Source organism: Anomaloglossus baeobatrachus, chromosome 10 (genome assembly GCF_048569485.1).
Source record: "Anomaloglossus baeobatrachus isolate aAnoBae1 chromosome 10, aAnoBae1.hap1, whole genome shotgun sequence".
Classification (NCBI taxonomy): domain Eukaryota; kingdom Metazoa; phylum Chordata; class Amphibia; order Anura; family Aromobatidae; genus Anomaloglossus; species Anomaloglossus baeobatrachus.
The window spans coordinates 210,390,376-210,412,333 of record NC_134362.1 but is presented as its reverse complement, the minus strand read 5'-3'; the positions used below and the strand labels follow the sequence as shown (position 1 = coordinate 210,412,333).

The following is a 21,958-nucleotide window of genomic DNA, read 5'->3' as shown; positions in this document are numbered from 1 at the left end:
AGAAGAGATGCTGCAATCATTACTGACTGATCCTGATAATGGGGGGAAGAGATGCTGCAATCATTACTGACTGATCCTGATAATGGAGAGAAGAGATGCTGCAATCATTACTGACTGATCCTGATAATGGGCTAGAAGAGAAGCTGCAATCATTACTGACTGATCCTGATAATGGGGAGAAGAGATGCTGCAATCATTACTGACTGATCCTGATAATGAGGAGAAGAGATGCTGCAATCATTACTGACTGATCCTGATAATGAGGAGAAGAGATGCTGCAATCATTACTGACTGATCCTGATAATGGAGAGAAGAGATGCTGCAATCATTACTGACTGATCCTGATAATGGAGAGAAGAGATGCTGCAATCATTACTGACTGATCCTGATAATGGGGAGAAGAGAAGCTGCAATCATTACTGACTGATCCTGATAATGGGGAGAAGAGATGCTGCAATCATTACTGACTGATCCTGATAATGAGGAGAAGAGATGCTGCAATCATTACTGACTGATCCTGATAATGGGGGAGAAGAGATGCTGCAATCATTACTGACTGATCCTGATAATGGAGAGAAGAGATGCTGCAATCATTACTGACTGATCCTGATAATGAGGAGAAGAGATGCTGCAATCATTACTGACTGATCCTGATAATGAGGAGAAGAGATGCTGCAATCATTACTGACTGATCCTGATAATGGGGAGAAGAGATGCTGCAATCACTACTGACTGATCCTGATAATGGGGGAGAAGAGATGCTGCAATCATTACTGACTGATCCTGATAATGAGGAGAAGAGATGCTGCAATCATTACTGACTGATCCTGATAATGGGGAGAAGAGATGCTGCAATCATTACTGACTGATCCTGATAATGGAGGAGAAGAGATGCTGCAATCATTACTGACTGATCCTGATAATGGAGGAGAAGAGATGCTGCAATCATTACTGACTGATCCTGATAATGGAGAAGAGATGTTGCAATCATTACTGACTGATCCTGATAATGGGGAGAAGAGAAGCTGCAATCATTACTGACTGATCCTGATAATGGAGGAGAAGAGATGCTGCAATCATTACTGACTGATCCTGATAATGGAGAGAAGAGATGCTGCAATCATTACTGACTGATCCTGATAATGAGGAGAAGAGATGCTGCAATCATTACTGACTGATCCTGATAATGGGGGGAAGAGATGCTGCAATCATTACTGACTGATCCTGATAATGGAGAGAAGAGATGCTGCAATCATTACTGACTGATCCTGATAATGAGGAGAAGAGATGCTGCAATCATTACTGACTGATCCTGATAATGGGGAGAAGAGATGCTGCAATCATTACTGACTGATCCTGATAATGAGGAGAAGAGATGCTGCAATCATTACTGACTGATCCTGATAATGGGGAGAAGAGATGCTGCAATCATTACTGACTGATCCTGATAATGAGGAGAAGAGATGCTGCAATCATTACTGACTGATCCTGATAATGGGGAGAAGAGATGCTGCAATCATTACTGACTGATCTTGATAATGAGGAGAAGAGATGCTGCAATCATTACTGACTGATCCTGATAATGGGGAGAAGAGATGCTGCAATCATTACTGACTGATCCTGATAATGGGGAGAAGAGATGCTGCAATCATTACTGACTGATCCTGATAATGGAGAAGAGATGCTGCAATCATTACTGACTGATCCTGATAATGGGGAGAAGAGATGCTGCAATCATTACTGACTGATCCTGATAATGAGGAGAAGAGATGCTGCAATCATTACTGACTGATCCTGATAATGAGGAGAAGAGATGCTGCAATCATTACTGACTGATCCTGATAATGGGGAGAAGAGATGCTGCAATCATTACTGACTGATCCTGATAATGGGGAGAAGAGATGCTGCAATCATTACTGACTGATCCTGATAATGAGGAGAAGAGATGCTGCAATCATTACTGACTGATCCTGATAATGAGGAGAAGAGATTACCAAATAACATTGTCTTACTGAAACTCTGCTCTACCCCATCAGCATTACTAATTCAGATAATAACATCGCTGCATGAACCAAAAGTGCAGGTACAGAGGGATATAAAGTGCATGGAGGGTGAAAATAGATGATAAAAGGACCAGATTTGGAAGAAAATATTATAAGGGCAAAACATGAAAAGTTAGATAAGTATGCAGAGGCGATAGGCTGAAGAATTGCGGATTTAGGGCAGATTTAGAACTGTGGGTATTGGGAATTACTTGAATTGTCCTGGATAGTGTATTCCAGAGAATTGCCGCAGCTCGAGAGAAGTCTTGGACACGGGAGTGGGATGTTCAAATTATAGAGGATGATAGTGTTAGGTCATTACTGGAACGGAGGGCACGGGTAGGTGATAGACAGAGATGAGGAGTAGATGTAGGGAGGTGCAGCACTGTGGAGAGGACGGGTAGGTGATAGACAGAGATGAGGAGGAGATGTAGGGGGGTGCAGCACTGTGGAGAGGACGGGTAGGTGATAGAGATGAGGAGGAGATGTAGGGCGGTGCAGCACTGTGGAGAGGACGGGTAGGTGATAGAGATGAGGAGGAGATATAAGGGGGGTGCAGCACTGTGGAGAGGACGGGTAGGTGATAGAGATGATGAGGAGATGTAGGGCGGTGCAGCACTGTGGAGAGGATGGGTAGGTGATAGAGATGAGGAGGAGATGTAGGGTGCTGCAGCACCGTGGAGAGGACGGGTAGGTGATAGACAGAGATGAAGAGGAGATGTAGGGGGGGTGCAGCACTGTGGAGAGGACGGGCAGGTGATAGACAGAGATGAGAAGGAGATGTAGGGAGATGCAGCACTGTGGAGAGGACGGGTAGGTGATAGACAGAGATGAAAAGGAGATGTAGGGAGATGCAGCACTGTGGAGAGGACAGATAGGTGATAGACAGAGATGAGGAGGAGGAGATGTAGGGCTGTGTAGAACTGTGGAGAGGACGGGTAGGTGATAGACAGAGATGAGGAGGAGGAGATGTAGGGCTGTGCAGAACTGTGGAGAGGATGGGTAGGGTGATAGACAGAGATGAGGAGGAGATGTAGGGCTGTGTTGAACTGTGGAGAGGACGGGTAGGTGATAGACAGAGATGAGGGATGAGATGTAAGGAGGTGCAGCACTGTAGAGAGGACGTGGAGGTGATAGACAGAGATGAGGAGGAGATGTAGGGGGGTGAAGCAGTGTGGAGAGGACGGGTAGGTGATAGACAGACATGAGAAGGAGATGTAGGGAGATGCAGCACTGTGGAGAGGACGGGTAGGTGATAGACAGAGATGAGGAGGAGGAGATGTAGGGCTGTGCAGAACTGTGGAGAGGACGGGTAGGGTGATAGACAGATGAGGAGGAGATGTAGGACTGTGCAGCACTGTTGAGAGGACGGGGAGGTGATAGACAGAGATGAGGAGGAGATGTAGGGTGGTGCAGAATTGTGGAGAGGACAGGAAGGTGATAGAGATGAGGAGATATAAGGTAATGCAGAACTGTGGAGAAGATGGGCAGGTGATTGAAAGAGATGAGGAGGAGAGTTGGGCGGTGCAGCACTGTGGAGAGGACGGGTATCGAGAAAAAACAGATGAAGAGGAGATGTTTCTGACGTTGAGACCCTGGTAGACCTGTGTGGGGGCGGAGAAGACCCTGGTGGACCTGTGTAGGCGGAGAAGGCCCGGGGGGACCTGTGTAGGCGGAGAAGACCCGGGGGGACCTGTCTAGGCGGGAAGACCTCTGGGGACCTGTCTAGGCGGGAAGACCTCTGGGGACCTGTCTGGGCGGAAAAGACCCCGGGTGACCTGTCTGGGCGGAGAAGACCCCGGGGGGGGGCATGTCTAGGCGGAGAAGACCCGGGGGGGGGGGGGCTGTCTAGGTGGAGAAGACCCCGATGGACCTGTCTAGGCGGAGAAGACTCTGGTGGACTATTTAGGCAGAGAAGACCCTGGTGGACATATTTAGGGTGATAGACAGAGATGAGGAGGAGATGTAGGGCTGTGTAGAACTGTGGAGAGGACGGGTAGGGTGATAGACAGAGATGAGGAGGAGATGTAGGGCTGTGTTGAACTGTGGAGAGGACGGGTAGGTGATAGACAGAGATGAGGGATGAGATGTAAGGAGGTGCAGCACTGTAGAGAGGACGGGGAGGTGATAGACAGAGATGAGGAGGAGATGTAGGGGGTGCAGCACTGTAGAGAGGACGGGTAGGTGATAGACAGAGATGAGAAGGAGATGTAGGGAGATGCAGCACCGTGGAGAGGACGGGTAGGGTGATAGACAGAGATGAGGAGGAGATGTAGGTGGTGAAGCAGTGTGGAGAGGACGGGTAGGTGATAGACAGAGATGAGAAGGAGATGTAGGGAGATGCAGCACCGTGGAGAGGACGTGGAGGTGATAGACAGAGATGAGGAGGAGATGTAGGTGGTGAAGCAGTGTGGAGAGGACGGGTAGGTGATAGACAGAGATGAGAAGGAGATGTAGGGAGATGCAGCACTGTGGAGAGGACGGGTAGGTGATAGACAGAGATGAGGAGGAGGAGATGTAGGGCTGTGCAGAACTGTGGAGAGGACGGGTAGGGTGATAGACAGATGAGGAGGAGATGTAGGACTGTGCAGCACTGTAGAGAGGACGGGGAGGTGATAGACAGAGATGAGGAGGAGATGTAGGGGGGTGCAGAATTGTGGAGAGGACAGGAAGGTGATAGAGATGAGGAGATATAAGGTAATGCAGAACTGTGGAGAAGATGGGCAGGTGATTGAAAGAGATGAGGAGGAGAGTTGGGCGGTGCAGCACTGTGGAGAGGACGGGTATCGAGAAAAAACAGATGAAGAGATGTTTCTGACGTTGAGACCCTGGTGGACCTGTGTGGGGGCAGAGAAGACCCTGGTGGACCTGTGTAGGCGGAGAAGACCCGGGGGGACCTGTGTAGGCGGGAAGACCTCTGGGGACCTGTCTAGGCGGGAAGACCTCTGGGGACCTGTCTGGGCGGAAAAGACCCCGGGTGACCTGTCTGGGCGGAGAAGACCCCGGGGGGGGGGCATGTCTAGGCGGAGAAGACCCCGGGGGGGGGGCTGTATAGGTGGAGAAGACCCCGATGGACCTGTCTAGGCGGAGAAGACTCTGGTGGACTATTTAGGCAGAGAAGACCCTGGTGGACATATTTAAGCGGCGAAAACCTTGGTGGACCTATCTAGGCGGACAAGACCCTGGTGGACCTCTCCAGACTTGCACAAAATTGATCTTCCTACAGAGCATTCATCCATCCATGGCTCGAGACTGCGCTAAAGGATATTAAATAAATTAAAAAAACTATATACCGTATATTATTTCAATACTGCCCTGTGATGTCCAGATAATAGTGTGCAGTGATCCCGTAGTAGAATACCGCCCTCTAGTGTCCAGATAATACTGTGCAGTGATCCCGTAGTAGAATACCGCCCTCTGGTGTCCAGATAATAGTCTGCAGTGATCCCGTAGTAGAATACCGCCCTCTGGTGTCCAGATAATAGTGTGCAGTGATCCCGTAGTAGAATACCGCCCTCTGGTGTCCAGATAATAGTGTGCAGTGATCCCGTAGTAGAATACCGCCCTCTGGTGTCCAGATAATACTGTGCAGTGATCCCGTAGTAGAATACCGCCCTCTGGTGTCCAGATAATAGTCTGCAGTGATCCCGTAGTAGAATACCGCCCTCTGGTGTCCAGATAATAGTGTGCAGTGATCCCGTAGTAGAATACCGCCCTCTGGTGTCCAGATAATAGTCTGCAGTGATCCCGTAGTAGAATACCGCCCTCTGGTGTCCAGATAATACTGTGCAGTGATCCCGTAGTAGAATACCGCCCTCTGGTGTCCAGATAATAGTGTGCAGTGATCCCGTAGTAGAATACCTCCCTCTGGTGTCCAGACAGGACTATGCAGTGATCCCGTAGTAGAATACCGCCCTCTGGTGTGCAGTAGATAATAGTGTGCAGTGATATATAATACTGCTCACTTGTGTCCAGGAAACATGGTATAGTAATACTGTATTGCAATACTGCCCTCTAGTGTGCAGATAATACCGCTCTATAGTATCAAGATAATACTCTGTAGGTTTAGGTTTATAGTCCGACATCACAAATGCAAAAATGAAGTCTTTAGAGGCAATGTTCCTCATATTGGGGAGCGCCAGGACGGTGTAAGGAGACTTATAGGCCGGGTAATGCTGCGCTGGGAATCTGAATCTGAACAATGCCTTTTCACAAAGAAGAGGACGGGGAATTACGGCGCCACCTACTGTGATAGCAATACTAAACGTGAATATCGACCCTTGTCAGGAGCTTCTCACCAGACAGATCACACCTGTTCCTTTGCATCATCAGCAGTAATTACCCCAACGCACGTTTCTACAGATGCAGGGTCGGTTTGGCTTGTTATCCCAGGTCATGTGACAAGGCTCGATAACAGGGCGATACTGAATTTTAGGATGACTGTTCCAATAGGTAGAGCTGGAATTACTGACGTGTAATATCACAGGATTAGAGGTGATTAATGATAGGGGGTCTGGATTATGTGTCAGATATGGAGAGAAGACCGCGGGGAGAAGAGCGGATGGAAAGCTCCTGATTATCAGAATGATGGGAGTGATTACAGCCTGTGTACAGCTATGTAGCCATGCACTAATATAATCCCGCCATCTCGTGCTGGTGCAACATACTCACCGGCAGCAGAGGTTTGGCATTATTATGGACGGACACAATGTGGGTGACTCCATGTCTGCTCAGAGACGCCCTGTCCTCAGCATCTGCAACGAGAAATGAGCGCAAAGTATTACACCCTCACAGTGCCCACCATCACTACAGAGGACCCTCACAGTGCCCACCATCACTACAGAGGACCCTCACAGTGCCCACCATCACTACAGAGGACCCTCACAGTGCCCACCATCACTACAGAGGACCCTCACAGTGCCCACCATCACTACAGAGGACCCTCACAGTGCCCACCATCACTACAGAGGACCCTCACAGTGCCCACCATCACTACAGAGGACCCTCACAGTGCCCACCATCACTACAGAGGACCCTCACAGTGCCCACCATCACTACAGAGGACCCTCACAGTGCCCACCATCACTACAGAGGACCCTCACAGTGCCCACCATCACTACAGAGGACCCTCACAGTGCCCACCATCACTACAGAGGACCCTCACAGTGCCCACCATCACTACAGAGGACCCTCACAGTGCCCACCATCACTACAGAGGACCCTCACAGTGCCCATCTTCACTAGAGAGGACCCTCACAGTACCATAGGGCCTACAGACACTACAAAGGGCCCCGAGGGCTCGGGGATCATCATGTGGGCTCGGGGGCCGGGGATCATCTTGAGGGCTCGGGGGCCAGGGATTGTCCTGCGGGCTAGGAGGCAGAGGATCGTCCTGCAGGCTCGGGGATCGTCCTGTGGGCTCGGGGGCCGGGGATCATCTTGCAGGCTCAGGGGCCGGGGATCGTCCTGCGGGCTCTGGGGCAGGGGATCGTCCTGCGGGCTCTGGGGCCGGGGATCGTCCTGCGGGCTCGGGGGCCGGGGATCGTCCTGCGGGCTCGGGGGCCGGGGATCATGCTGCGAGCTCGGGGATAGTCCTGCGGGCTTCGGGGCCGGGGATCGCTATCAGATACACTCCCAGGGTTGATCTGGGGCTCCGGCAGAGATCACTATCTCCTGGGGATGCTGACCTGAGGCGTCTTACCATGTCTCCAGTCCCTGCGGCTCCTTCGGGTCGTACTCACCTCGTATATTCCCCAGATAAAACCCGTCCAGAACCTGCAACACACAAACATGAGAAGAGCTGAAGAAGCGGAGACCCCGGTAATCCGGCATCTGATCATCCGGAACCGATGCAGCTGAACTCTGACGATTAACTGCAGTGTTATCTGATCAGTGGGGTCCCACCTAAAGTGCATCACTCCCATCATCTGCATCGTCCGTCAGCGCAGAACCGCAGCTCGGGCACTCAGGTGAGCGGAGGCCGGAGACTCCGACATATGGGGGTGATCCGCGCTGTATACGGGGACTTATTGACACTGGGTACGGGGGACTGATCCGCGCTGTATATGGGGGGCACTGATCCGCGCTGTATATGGGGGGACTGTTCCGCCCTGTATATGGGGGGACTGATCCGCGCTGTATATGGGGGGACTGATCCGCGCTGTATATGGGGGGACTGATCCGCCCTGTATATGGGGGGACTGATCCGCGCTGTATATGGGGGGACTGATCCACCCTCTATATGGGGGGACTGATCCGCGCTGTATATGGGGGGACTGATCCGCGCTGTATATGGGGGGACTGATCCGCCCTGTATATGGGGGGACTGTTCCGCCCTGTATATGGGGGCACTGATCCGCGCTGTATATGGGGGGACTGATCCGCCCTGTATATGGGGGCACTGATCCGCGCTGTATATGGGGGGACTGATCCGCCCTGTATATGGGGGGACTGTTCCGCCCTGTATATGGGGGGACTGATCCGCGCTGTATAGGGGGGGGAATGATCCATGCTGTATATGGGGGGACTGAGCCGCGCTGTATATGGGGGGACTGATCCGCGCTGTATATGGGGGGACTGCTCCACGCTGTATATGGGGGGACTGATCCGCGCTGTATATGGGGGGACTGATCCGCGCTGTATATGGGGGGACTGATCTGCCCTGTATATGGGGGGACTGATCAGCGCTGTATATGGGGGGGACTGATCAGCGCTGTATATGGGGGGGACTGATCAGCGCTGTATATGGGGGGGACTGAGCCACGCTGTATATGGGGGGACTGATGCGCCCTGTATATGGGGGGGACTGATCCGCTCTGTATATGGGGGGGACTGATCCGCGCTGTATATGGGGGGGACTGATCCGCGCTGTTTATGGGGGGATTTATCCGCCCTGTATATGGGGGGACTGATCCGCGCTGTATATGGGGGGACTAATCCGCGCTGTGTATGGGGGGACTGATCCGCCCTGTATATGGGGGCTGTATATGTGGGGGACTCATCCGCACTGTATATGGGGGGACTGATCCGCGTTGTATATGGGGGGACTGATCCGCCCTGTATATGGGGGGACTGATCCGCGCTGTATATGGGGGGACTGATCCGCGCTGTATATGGGGGGACTGATCCGCGCTGTATATGGGGGGACTGATCCGCCCTGTATATGGGGGGACTGATCCGCCCTGTATATGGGGGCACTGATCCGCCCTGTATATGGGGGCACTGATCCGCACTGTATATGGGGGGACTGATCCGCGCTGTATATGGGGGGACTGATCCGCGCTGTATATGGGGGGACTGATCCGCGCTGTATATGGGGGGACTGAGCCGCGCTGTATATAGGGGGACTGATCCGCAATGTATATGGGGGGACTGATCCCCACTGTATATGGGGGACTGATCCGCAATGTATATAGGGGGACTGATCTGCGCTGTATATGGGGGGACTGATCCGCGCTGTATATGGGGGGACTGATCCGCGCTGTATATGGGGGGACTGATCCGCCCTGTATATGGGGGGACTGATCCGCCCTGTATATGGGGGGACTGATCAGCGCTGTATATGGGGGGGACTGAGCCGTGCTGTATATGGGGGGACTGATCCGCGCTGTATATGGGGGGACTGATCCGCGCTGTATATGGGGGGACTGATCCGCGCTGTATATGGGGGGACTGATCCGCGCTGTATATGGGGGACTGATCCGCCCTGTATATGGGGGGACTGATCCGCGCTGTATATGGGGGGACTGATCCGCCCTGTATATGGGGGGACTGATCCGCCCTGTATATGGGGGGACTGATCAGCGCTGTATATGGGGGGGACTGAGCCGCGCTGTATATGGGGGCACTGATCCGCGCTGTATATGGGGGGACTGATCCACCCTCTATATGGGGGGACTGATCAGCGCTGTATATGGGGGGGGACTGATCCGCTCTGTATATGGGGGGGGACTGATCCGCGCTGTATATGGGGGGGACTGATCCGCGCTGTTTATGGGGGGATTTATCCGCCCTGTATATGGGGGGACTGATCCGCGCTGTATATGGGGGGACTAATCCGCGCTGTGTATGGGGGGACTGATCCGCCCTGTGTATGGGGGGACTGATCCGCCCTGTATATGGGGGCTGTATATGTGGGGGACTCATCCGCACTGTATATGGGGGGACTGATCCGCGTTGTATATGGGGGGACTGATCCGCCCTGTATATGGGGGGACTGATCCACGCTGTATATGGGGGGACTGATCCGCCCTGTATATGGGGGGACTGATCCGCCCTGTATATCGGGGGACTGATCCGCCCTGTATATGGGGGGACTGATCCGCCCTGTATATGGGGGGACTGATCCGCGCTGTATATGGGGGGACTGATCCGCGCTGTATATGGGGGGACTGATCCGCGCTGTATATGGGGGGACTGATCCGCGCTGTATATGGGGGGGACTGATCCACGCTGTATATGGGGGGACTGATCCGCCCTGTATATGGGGGCTGTATATGTGGGGGACTGATCCGCCCTGTATATGGGGGCTGTATATGGGGGGACTGATCCGCCCTGTATATGGGGGCTGTATATGGGGGGACTGATCCGCCCTGTATATGGGGGCTGTATATGTGGGGGACTGATCCGCGCTGTATATGGGGGGACTGATCCGCGCTGTATATGGGGGGACTGATCCACGCTGTATATGGGGGGACTGATCCGCCCTGTATATGGGGGCTGTATATGTGGGGGACTGTATATGGGGGGACTGATCCGCCCTGTATATGGGGGGACTGATCTGCGCTGTATATGGGGGGACTGATCCGCCCTGTATATGGGGGGACTGATCCGCGCTGTATATGGGGGGACTGATCCGCGCTGTATATGGGGGGACTGATTCGCGCTGTATATGGGGGGACTGATCCACGCTGTATATGGAGGGACTGATCCGCGCTGTATATGGGGGGGACTGATCCGCGCTGTATATGGGGGGGGACTGATCCACGCTGTATATGGGGGGACTGATCCGCACTGTATATGGGGGCACTGATCTGCGCTGTATATGGGGGCACTGATCTGCGCTGTATATGGGGGGACTGATCCGCCCTGTATATGGGGGCTGTATATGTGGGGGACTGTATATGGGGGGACTGATCCGCCCTGTATATGGGGGGACTGATCCGCGCTGTATATGGGGGGACTCATCCGCCCTGCATATGGGGGGACTGATCCGCCCTGCATATGGGGGGACTGATCCGCCCTGCATATGGGGGGACTGATCCGCCCTGCATATGGGGGGACTGATCCGCCCTGCATATGGGGGGACTGATCCGCCCTGCTTATGGGGGGACTGATCCGCCCTGCTTATGGGGGGACTGATCCGCCCTGCATATGGGGAGACTGATCTGCGCTGTATATGGGGGGACTGATCCGCCCTGCATATGGGGGGACTGATCCGCGCTGTATATGGGGGACTGATCTGCGCTGTATATGGGGAGACTGATCCGCGCTGTATATGAGGGGACTGATCCGCGCTGTATATGAGGGGACTGATCCGCGCTGTATATGGGGGGACTGATCCGCGCTGTACATGGGGGTACACATCAGCCCAGGCCCACGATGTCCAGCCGCAGTACCCGGACCACTGAGACCCCACACTCTTCTGACTAATCCCTGTGGGGCCGGTGCTCTGCACTTATTGCAGCTAATTTTATGTCTTGTTTACTCCATAGAGAAGCTATTAATAAACCGCACAGCTGACGCTCGCCACCGCACGACTGACACTGACCAGAGCCGCCCCGAACACTGTGCAGTCACACGGGCGCACGGCATTGGATGCGATCTGCTAACGACCCCCTGCTCAGGCTCTGCTGCCATCATGACCGGGCGACATCAACCGCGATCGTGACCGGGCGACATCAACCGCGATCGGATCATAGCTGCAGAGAGACGGGGAGAGCACTTTCTCTCTGATATTTCACCTGCTCTATAGACTCATGTGGGTGCGAGACTCGCTGACAACCACAGCAGCCGCCATTATTTTCTCAGTCCATAGACTCTGCTGCTACCATAACTCATGTGCCCCGATAATGGTGAAGTGACTGCAGCAGCAGAATAGTGAGTGCAGCTCTGGAGTATAATACAGGAGGTAACTCAGGATCAGTAATGTATGTACACAGTGACTACACCAGCAGAATAGTGAGTGCAGCTCTGGAGTATAATACAGGAGGTAACTCAGGATCAGTAATGTATGTACACAGTGACTACACCAGCAGAATAGTGAGTGCAGCTCTGGAGTATAATACAGGAGGTAACTCAGGATCAGTAATGTATGTACACAGTGACTGCAGCAGCAGAATAGTGAGTGCAGCTCTGGAGGATAATACAGGAGGTATCTCAGGATCAGTAATGTATGTACACAGTGACTGCACCAGCAGAATAGTGAGTGCAGCTCTGGAGGATAATACAGGAGGTATCTCAGGATCAGTAATGTATGTACACAGTGACTGCACCAGCAGAATAGTGAGTGCAGCTCTGGAGTATAATACAGGAGGTATCTCAGGATCAGTAATGTATGTACACAGTGACTACACCAGCAGAATAGTGAGTGCAGCTCTGGAGTATAATACAGGAGGTATCTCAGGATCAGTAATGTATGTACACAGTGACTGCACCAGCAGAATAGTAAGTGCAGCTCTGGAGTATAATACAGGATCAGTAATGTAATGTATGTACACAGTGACTGCACCAGCAGAATAGTGAGTGCAGCTCTGGAGTATAATACAGGAGGTAACTCAGGATCAGTAATGTATGTACACAGTGACTGCACCAGCAGAATAGTGAGTGCAGCTCTGGAGTATAATACAGGAGGTAACTCAGGATCAGTAATGTAATGTATGTACACCGTGACTGCACCAGCAGAATAGTGAGTGCAGATCTGGAGTATAATACAGGAGGTAACTCAGGATCAGTAATGTAATGTATGTACACAGTGACTGCACCAGCAGAATAGTGAGTGCAGCTCTGGAGTATAATACAGGAGGTAACTCAGGATCAGTAATGTAATGTATGTACACAGTGACTGCACCAGTAGAATAGTGAGTGCTGCTCTGGAGAATAATACAGGAGGTAACTCAGGATCAGTAATGATCTACCACTTTACCTCTGCTGATGTGCTGTTAATAAGACTACCTGCCTCCAGGATCTGCGCCTGTTACTCCCATCCTCAGGACTTCTCTTGCACTGCACCAGTTCTCTGGAATGCTCTACCCCAGACAGTCAGGCTCTCTCCCTCCAGTTTTGGCAGGCCTATTACACTCACTCTTTCCATCTCTGATAAATCTCTACATACAAAAGTGGCAGAACGTACAACAAAGGCCCTGCAGCAGCTCGGAGTATGAGGCCGGTGGTGTCGCCTCCGCACGTACCTGGCTCATGCCTCCTCCCATGACCCTCAGAGGAAACAGCTGATCAGTACCTGTAAAGAAACACAGAACAGGAGGTGACTGGAGGAGGGAGCGGCAGCGACCGGGAGATGGGGACACGGGAGACTACGAACCAGGAAAGGGGGACACGGGAGACGGGAACACGGGAGACTACGAACCAGGAAAGGGGGACACAGGAGACGGGGACACAGGAGACGGATAACCCGGGGCCTCTGCAGGCAGAGACAGGAGATGATGACTGATCGGGGAGAAGGCAGAGCAACACGGTTGTCACAAACAGCGAGGACTCATCCCCAGGACGGCGGCATCAGATTACGCAACCCCCCCACCCCCACGTGCGGTGACAGGAGGAGGGACTGGGGCACATTACAGCAGCACACGGCCTCGTCTGCAGAGACACACAATGGACGGCACACACTGTCTGCAGCCAGTGACACAATCTGTTCCAAAGACATTTTATTTTTAATTTCTGGCAGTAATTTTTTTTTTTCCCGAATTATGGGGAAGGGGGGGGGCGCTCATTTTCCCGGATTATGGGGGAGGGGGCGGCGCTCATTTTCCCGGATTATGGGGAGGGCGCTCATTTCCTCGGATTATTGGGGGGGGGGGCACTCATTTTCCCGGATTATGGGGGGCGCTCCATTTCCCCGGATTATTGGGGGGTGCTCATTTTCCCGGATTATGGGAGAGAGGGGGGGGGGGGGGACGCTCATTTTCCCGGATTATTGGGGGAGTGGGCTTCGCTCATTTTCCCGGATTATTGGGGGGGGGGGCGCTCATTTTCCCGGATTATGGGGAGAGGGGTGGCGCTCATTTTCTCGGATTATTGGGGGGGGGGGGCTCTCATTTTCCCTGATTATGGGGGGCGCTCCATTTCCCCGGATTATGGGGGGGTGCTCATTTTCCCGGATTGTGGGGGAGTGGGCTTCGCTCATTTTCCCGGATTATTGCAGGGGGGGGGCCGCTCATTTTCCCGGATTATGGGGGAGGGGGCTTCGCTCATTTTCCCGGATTATTGCAGGGGGGGGGGGGGTGCTCATTTTCCCGGATTATGGGGGAGAGGGGTGGCGCTCATTTTCCCAGATTATTGGGGGGGGAGGGGGCGGCGCTCATTTTCCCGAGCCGCTAACAGCATCAGTCACATGGACAAATTCATTCATAGGCTTCTGTGGGATAGTGTTGCAGGCATGAGATCAGTCCAGAGGTCATTGCGCAGCGAGAGAAGGTGAGCTGTGACCATCACTCTAACTTCTATAGGGACTGGAGGGACGCGTATGGAGGTCATCATCCTGGGAGGAGGGAAGACATGACTTTCATTGGCTTCTGCTGGAGGTGGCTGTGTGGGAAGGAAAGGGGTAACCCCTCAATTTTTAACAGTGTTGTGTCTGCTCATTGGTGCAGAGAATAGTGGGGAGATGGTGAGCTGTGACATCACATAGGGAACCCTCTTGCAGACAGTTGTGTGCTCAGTGGGAAGGGGTGAGCTGTGAAATTCACTAGCAATTTGTGTCAAAAAGGTTGTGTGTATGCCCACTGAATGGAGGTGGGAAGGGGGGGGCAGTAAGCTGTGACATCATCTAACGATTCCATCGGCAGATGTGTGTGTGGTGAGCTTTGACATCCTCTAGCAATTCCTATGGCAAATGGTAGTGTGTGTGCTCAGCGGGAAGGTGGTGAGCTGTGACATCCAGTACCGATTCCTTTAGCAGATGGTTGCGTGCGTGTGTGGTCAGCGGTGAGCTGTGACATCCACTGGTGACTCCTGTGTCACTGTCATACACTGCAGCTCCATGTTTCTGGAGCAGTAGCAGGGAGGCGGCACTGGCGGCTCGTCCTCCTGTAGACCTGAGCGAGCTGCTTACAGCCCACCTTCCCCCCAATCCCCGGTGGAAGCGTCACCAGACACCCCCACATTCATCTCATTATTAGGATGTAAGAAATGACAGCGGCAGCGTCAAGTAAACCAGCATTTTATTTGTAACAGGAAATGTTCCAGTAATGAGCGATGAGGTAAGGCTGTGATTGGACCGCGGCGATGCACGTTACGGAGGCTCTGGACGGCTCACTTCTTCCACTCGTTCTTGGCATAGTCCCACTTGGCGGAGAAGCCTTCCACCGGGTCGATCCTCATGTCCAGCATTCTCTTGGTCTGCTTAGCGATCCATTCATCGGACAGAGTGTGCGGGATCTCCCCGAAGACTAGAACAGACGACAAGAGGTTAATCACGAGGAGGGCGACGCTCCCCGAATCAGTCACTGTATACACAGGACCCTGCGGAAAAACCCAAACTGATTACTCTATCCACAGGAGCTCTGCTGCACGCCACTGCTCACAGCTGAGGGGTCGTCACTATTGCATCGCGCCTCGGACACTGATGGCAGCTGACACTTTATTGTCTGGACTCCAGAGAGAAGGAGCAAGAGGTCACTGGAGAGAAAGTCCCCGGCCTGGACGGACAGCGGGACGCCGGGTGCAGGGGCCCGCAGCCCCAACGGAGGGACGCCGGGTGCAGGGGCCCGCAGCCCCAACGGAGGGACGCCGGGTGCAGGGGCCCGCAGCCCCAACGGAGGGACGCCGGGTGCAGGGGCCCGCAGCCCCAACGGAGGGACGCCGGGTGCAGGGGCCCGCAGCCCCAACGGAGGGACGCCGGGTGCAGGGGCCCGCAGCCCCAACGGAGGACGGTGGTGTAATGCTATAGGGAAATTCTGGAAGGAGCATTGTGCGCCTCACTGGGATGATGGAGACCAGATGCCGGCTCTAAACAGCTGCGAGACGCCCATTCTCTGCACTGCATCGCCATGTAGGGGCAGGGGATTACAGCAAGGTCCTAAATCTCAGTGAAAGAGGGACGGGAATCCTACAGGGTTAACCCCTCACAGGAGGGAGGCACAGGGGAACTGACAGTCTGAAGTGCAGGACCATCAGAAATTCTGCAGTCCAGTGCCCCTATCCCAGCACACGGCGGCCCCCTATCCGAGCACACGGCAGCCCCCTATAGCACCACATGGTACCCCTATCGCCGCGCCCGGCGGCCCCCTATCCCAGCACACGGCGGCCCCCTATCCCAGCACACGGCGGCCCCCTATCCCAGCACACGGCGGCCCCCTATCCCAGCACACGGCGGCCCCCTATCCCAGCACACGGCGGCCCCCTATAGCACCACATGGTACCCCTATCGCAGCGCCCGGCGGCCCCCTATCGCAGCACACGGCGGCCCCCTATCGCAGCACACACACAAGAGCTGCTGACACCATCAGAGGCCGGTCCCCGGTGTGGACCTGAAGGCAATATTATGAGCTGCACCTGGGACTTCCTGGCAATATCCCAATAAGCTGCAAAAGGTCCACACATCACATCTCCCAAACACTTTTTGCTGGGCGACATGGCAAGATAGACGACCGATGCCCACCACATACAGGGATGTCCCCCCCGCATCTGACTCACCATGCTCCCTCTGCCACACAATGATGAGGGCAGTGAGGCCGATGAAGATGAGCGTGCCGCCGAGGGCCGTCTTCCACTCATTAGATTTCTTGTTCATATTAGCGTAGGTCTGGTTGAACTTGATGCGGTACACTAGAGGAAAATGGCAGCGGTTACAACCCGGCAACGATTATACATGCAGGAGATGCGCCCCCCCCCCATCCCACGGCTCCGTCCACATCCGCCCGGGTGCCCCCATCCAATGTCTTCGCCCAGGCACCCCCCTTCCAATGGCTCCATCCGCCTCCACCCGGGTGCCCCAATCTAATTGCTCCACCCAGGCACCCCCATCCAATGCCTCCACCCGGGTGCCCCCATCCAATGCCTCCGCCCAGACTCCCCCCCCCCATCCAATGCCTCTGCCCAGGTGCCCCCTTCCAATGGCTCCGCCCAGGCTCCCCCCATCCAATGGCTCCATCTGCCTCCGCCCGGGCGCCCCCATCCAATGCCTCCGCCAAGGCTCCCCTCATCCAATGGCTCCATCTGCCTCCGCCCAGGCGCCCCCATCCAATGCCTCCGCCAAGGCTCCCCTCATCCAATGGCTCCATCTGCCTCCGCCCAGGCGCCCCCATCCAACGCCTCCGCCCTGGCTCCCTCCATCCAATGGCTCCATCTGCCTCCGCCTGGGTGCCCCCATCCAACGCCTCCGCCCAGGCTCTCCCCTTCCAATGGCTCCATCCGCCTCCACCTGGGTGCCCCAATCTAATTGCTCCACCCAGGCACCCCCCATCCAATGGCACTGCCCGCCTCCACCCGTGTGCCCTCTGACCATGAACGCCTTTGTATCATCATACAATCCCCGGACAGAGCATGGCCGCAGCTACTCACACTGCACCTTCTCCTGGGCGCTCAGAGACATCCACTGCCCCTTCTCTTTGTCTTTTAAAGCCTTCAGCTCCGGTGTGAGGTTGTCCAGGAAGGCGACTTCAGGCAGAGGGACGGCGCGGTGGTCGTGGTATTTGGGGGAGGGAGTATCCAGGAATCGCAACGCTGCCTGCAGAAGGGAGAAACACAGCGGACATTAATCCTAGTGACCAACCAACGCGGCAACTTACCGACCCCAATCTCTGCCGCCAAAGCCCCGACCAGCACAGCATCGTCTGATTTATAGGTCTGCGCTGGATCACCGGGCCCCTGGATCACCGGGCCCCTCTTTATGGACAGCGGCACAGCTGAACTGATCTGTGCACCTCTCGCCTTTATATAAATCTAGTCCGTTCAGCCAACTGGATGTGGCGCTCTGGAAGAGTCGAGGACCACGCCTATTTGGCTAAAAAGACTAGGTTTGCACGCAGAGAAGAGGACAAATCCCAGGGCAGGAACGAGAAGAAAATGAAGACCTGGCTGCATTCGGGAGAAGAGCGGCACCTACTCCAGTGCAGAGAGGACAGTAATAGGGTCAGGTGCCCCCCGGGTGTGGTGACCAGAGACCCCCAGCCCCATCAGCACCTCCTGTGACGTTACCACGTGGGCAATGAATGAGCAGGCTGTGACGGACAGCACGTACCATGGCCCTGCAGACAGGCGGAGGTAGACAGCGCCCTCCTCCCCACCAAGCGGAGCACTCGTGAAGACAGCATTCTGCAGAGAGAAAGAACGTTATTACACTGCGGACAGACGCCACCAGCACCCCAATCCCCCCGAAATCCTGGATCATCACTGACCCCGAATCATCCACATCCCCCCACTCACACCTCTCCCCGGACCCCCATCACCAGCTACAGGAAGCTCAGCGACCACTGCTGATGCCGTACAGAGCGCGGGGCCACATCTGTGCACGCAGCCCTCCCCCCCCATCACAAGGGCAATCTGCGGGGGCCACGTCTGTACACACAGCCCTCCCCCCCCATCACAAGGGCAATCTGCGGGGGGCCACGTCTGTGCACGCAGCCCTCCCCCCCCATCACAAGGGCAATCTGCGGGGGCCACGTCTGTGCACGCAGCCCCTCCCCCCCATCACAAGGACAATCTGCGGGGGCCACGTATGTGCACGCATCCCTCCCCCCCATCACAAGGGCAATCTGCGGGGGCCACGTCTGTGCACGCAGCCCTCCCCCCCCATCACAAGGGCAATCTGCGGGGGCCACATCTGTACACAGCCCTCCCCCATCACAAGGGCAATCTGCGGGGGCCACGTCACAAGGACAATCTGCAGGGGCCACGTCTGTACATGCAGCCCCCCCCATCACAAGGGCAATCTGCGGGGGCCACGTCTGTGCACGCAGCCCTCCCCCCCATCACAAGGGAAATCTGCGGGGGCCACGTCTGTGCACGCAGCCCTCCCCCCCCATCACAAGGGCAATCTGCGGGGGCCACGTCTGTGCACGCAGCCCTCCCCCCCCCCATCACAAGGGCAATCTGCGGGGACCACATCTGTGGACGCAGCCCTCCCCCCCATCACAAGGACAATCTGCGGGGGCCACGTATGTGCACGCAGCCCTCCCCCCATCACAAGGGCAATCTGCGGGGGCCACGTCTGTGCACGCAGACCTCCCCCCCATCACAAGGGCAATCTGCGGGGGCCACGTCTGTGCACGCAGCCCTCCCGCCCATCACAAGGGCAATCTGCGGGGGCCACGTCTGTGCACGCAGCCCTCCCGCCCATCACAAGGGCAATCTGCGGGGGCCACGTCTGTGCACGCAGCCCTCCTCCCATCACAAGGGCAATCTGCGGGGGCCACGTCTGTGCACGCAGCCCTCCCCCCCCATCACAAGGGCAATCTGCGGGGGCCACGTCTGTGCACGCAGCCCTCCCCCCCCATCACAAGGGCAATCTGCGGGGGCCACGTCACAAGGACAATCTGCAGGGGCCACGTCTGTACATGCAGCCCCCCCCCATCACAAGGGCAATCTGCGGGGGCCACGTCTGTGCACGCAGCCCTTCCCCCCATCACAAGGGCAATCTGCGGGGGCCACGTCTGTGCACGCAGCCCTCCCCCCATCACAAGGGCAATCTGCGGGGGGCCACGTCACAAGGACAATCTGCAGGGGCCACGTCTGTACATGCAGCCCCCCCCCATCACAAGGGCAATCTGCGGGGGCCACGTCTGTGCACGCAGCCCTCCCCCCCATCACAAGGGAAATCTGCGGGGGCCACGTCTGTGCACGCAGCCCTCCCCCCCCATCACAAGGGAAATCTGCGGGGGCCACGTCTGTGCACGCAGCCCTCCCCCCCCATCACAAGGGCAATCTGCGGGGGCCACGTCTGTGCACGCAGCCCTCCCCCCCCATCACAAGGGCAATCTGCGGGGGCCACGTCTGTGCACGCAGCCCTCCCCCCCCATCACAAGGGCAATCTGCGGGGGCCACGTCTGTGGACGCAGCCCTCCCCCCCATCACAAGGACAATCTGCGGGGGCCACGTATGTGCACGCAGCCCTCCCCCCATCACAAGGGCAATCTGCGGGGGCCACGTCTGTGCACGCAGACCTCCCCCCCATCACAAGGGCAATCTGCGGGGGCCACGTCTGTGCACGCAGCCCTCCCGCCCATCACAAGGGCAATCTGCGGGGGCCACGTCTGTGCACGCAGCCCTCCTCCCCATCACAAGGGCAATCTGCGGGGGCCACGTCTGTGCACGCAGCCCTCCCCCCCCATCACAAGGGCAATCTGCGGGGGCCACGTCTGTGCACGCAGCCCTCCCCCCATCACAAGGGCAATCTGCGGGGGCCACGTCTGTGCACGCAGCCCTCCCCCCCATCACAAGGGCAATCTGCTGGGGCCACGTCTGTGCACGCAGCCCTCCCCCCCATCACAAGGGCAATCTGCGGGGGTCACGTCTGTGCACGCAGCCCTCCCCCCCATCACAAGGGCAATCTGCGGGGGCCACGTCTGTGCACGCAGCCCTCCCCCCCATCACAAGGGCAATCTGCGGGGGCCACGTATGTGCACGCATCCCCCCCCCCCATCACAAGGGCAATCTGCGGGGGCCACGTCTGTGCACGCAGCCCTCCCCCCATCACAAGGGCAATCTGCGGGGGCCACGTCTGTGCACGCAGCCCTCCCCCCCCATCACAAGGGCAATCTGCGGGGGCCACGTCACAAGGACAATCTGCAGGGGGCCACGTCTGTACACACAGCCCCCCATCACAAGGACGATCTGCAGGGGCCGCGTTTATACACACAGCCCCCCAACACAAGGAAGAGCTATGGGGGCTACATCTGTACACACAGCCCCTCCCCCCCATCACAAGGACGATCTGCGGGGGCCACGTCTGTACACACAGCCCCCCATCACAAGGACGATTTGCAGGGGCCACGTCTGTACACACAGCCCCCCATCACAAGGACGATTTGCAGGGGCCACGTCTGTACACACAGCCCCCCATCACAAGGACGATTTGAAGGGGGCACGTCTGTACATGCAGCTCCCCCATCAGAAGGACAATCTGGGACAGGATCCACCAGGATCCATAGTCTGGAAGCTCGCTGCGTCATTCACAGATCACGGCACAATGCGGAATTCAGACCCCCCCATACTCCGCTGTATAGGCTCTGCACAGTGCAGGCTCAAACCCCCCCCATACTCCGCTGTATAGGCTCCGCACAGTGCAGGCTCAAACCCCCCCCCCCATACTCCGCTGTATAGGCTCCGCACAGTGCAGGCTCAGACCCCCCCATACTCCGCTGTATAGGCTCTGCACAGTGCAGGGCTCAGACCCACCCATACTCCGCTGTATAGGCTCCGCACAGTGCAGGCTCCGACCCACCCATACTCCGCTGTATAGGCTCCGCACAGTGCAGGCTCCGACCCACCCATACTCCGCTGTATAGGCTCCCGCACAGTGCAGGCTCAGACCCACCCATACTCCGCTGTATAGGCTCCGCACAGTGCAGGCTCAGACCCCCCATACTCCGCTGTATAGGCTCTGCACAGTGCAGGCTCAGACCCCCCCATACTCCGCTGTATAGGCTCTGCACAGTGCAGGCTCAGACCCCCCCCATACTCCCGCTGTATAGGCTCTGCACAGTGCAGGCTCAGACCCCCCCCATACTCCGCTGTATAGG

At 56.0% G+C, this 21,958-nt stretch overlaps 2 protein-coding genes across 3 annotated transcripts in view; both read right to left on the bottom strand.

Annotated features, from left to right (window-relative positions):
* The window catches only part of LOC142254894 (dual specificity protein phosphatase 22-A-like), a 74,414-nt gene extending 60,612 nt beyond the window's left edge, over window positions 1-13,802 (bottom strand). Inside the window, exons 1-4 of one of the 2 annotated variants that reach the window (XM_075326251.1) lie at window positions 13,582-13,802; window positions 13,451-13,500; window positions 7,784-7,817; window positions 6,714-6,796 (exon numbers count right to left, since the gene is read on the bottom strand). In XM_075326251.1, the coding sequence (XP_075182366.1) occupies window positions 6,714-6,796; window positions 7,784-7,817; window positions 13,451-13,471 (138 nt within the window). In that variant the 5' untranslated portion in view covers window positions 13,472-13,500; window positions 13,582-13,802. The remainder of the gene's footprint in view (window positions 1-6,713; window positions 6,797-7,783; window positions 7,818-13,450; window positions 13,501-13,581) is intronic. The other variant, XM_075326250.1, reaches the window with a different exon arrangement.
* Window positions 13,803-15,422: 1,620 nt separating this feature from the next.
* The window catches only part of COX4I1 (cytochrome c oxidase subunit 4I1), a 10,868-nt gene continuing 4,332 nt past the window's right edge, over window positions 15,423-21,958 (bottom strand). The window contains 5 exon segments of the mRNA XM_075326249.1: window positions 15,423-15,667; window positions 16,914-17,045; window positions 17,781-17,919; window positions 17,921-17,946; window positions 18,460-18,533. Coding sequence (XP_075182364.1) covers window positions 15,531-15,667; window positions 16,914-17,045; window positions 17,781-17,919; window positions 17,921-17,946; window positions 18,460-18,532 — 507 coding nt within the window. The 5' untranslated portion in view covers window position 18,533 and the 3' untranslated portion in view covers window positions 15,423-15,530.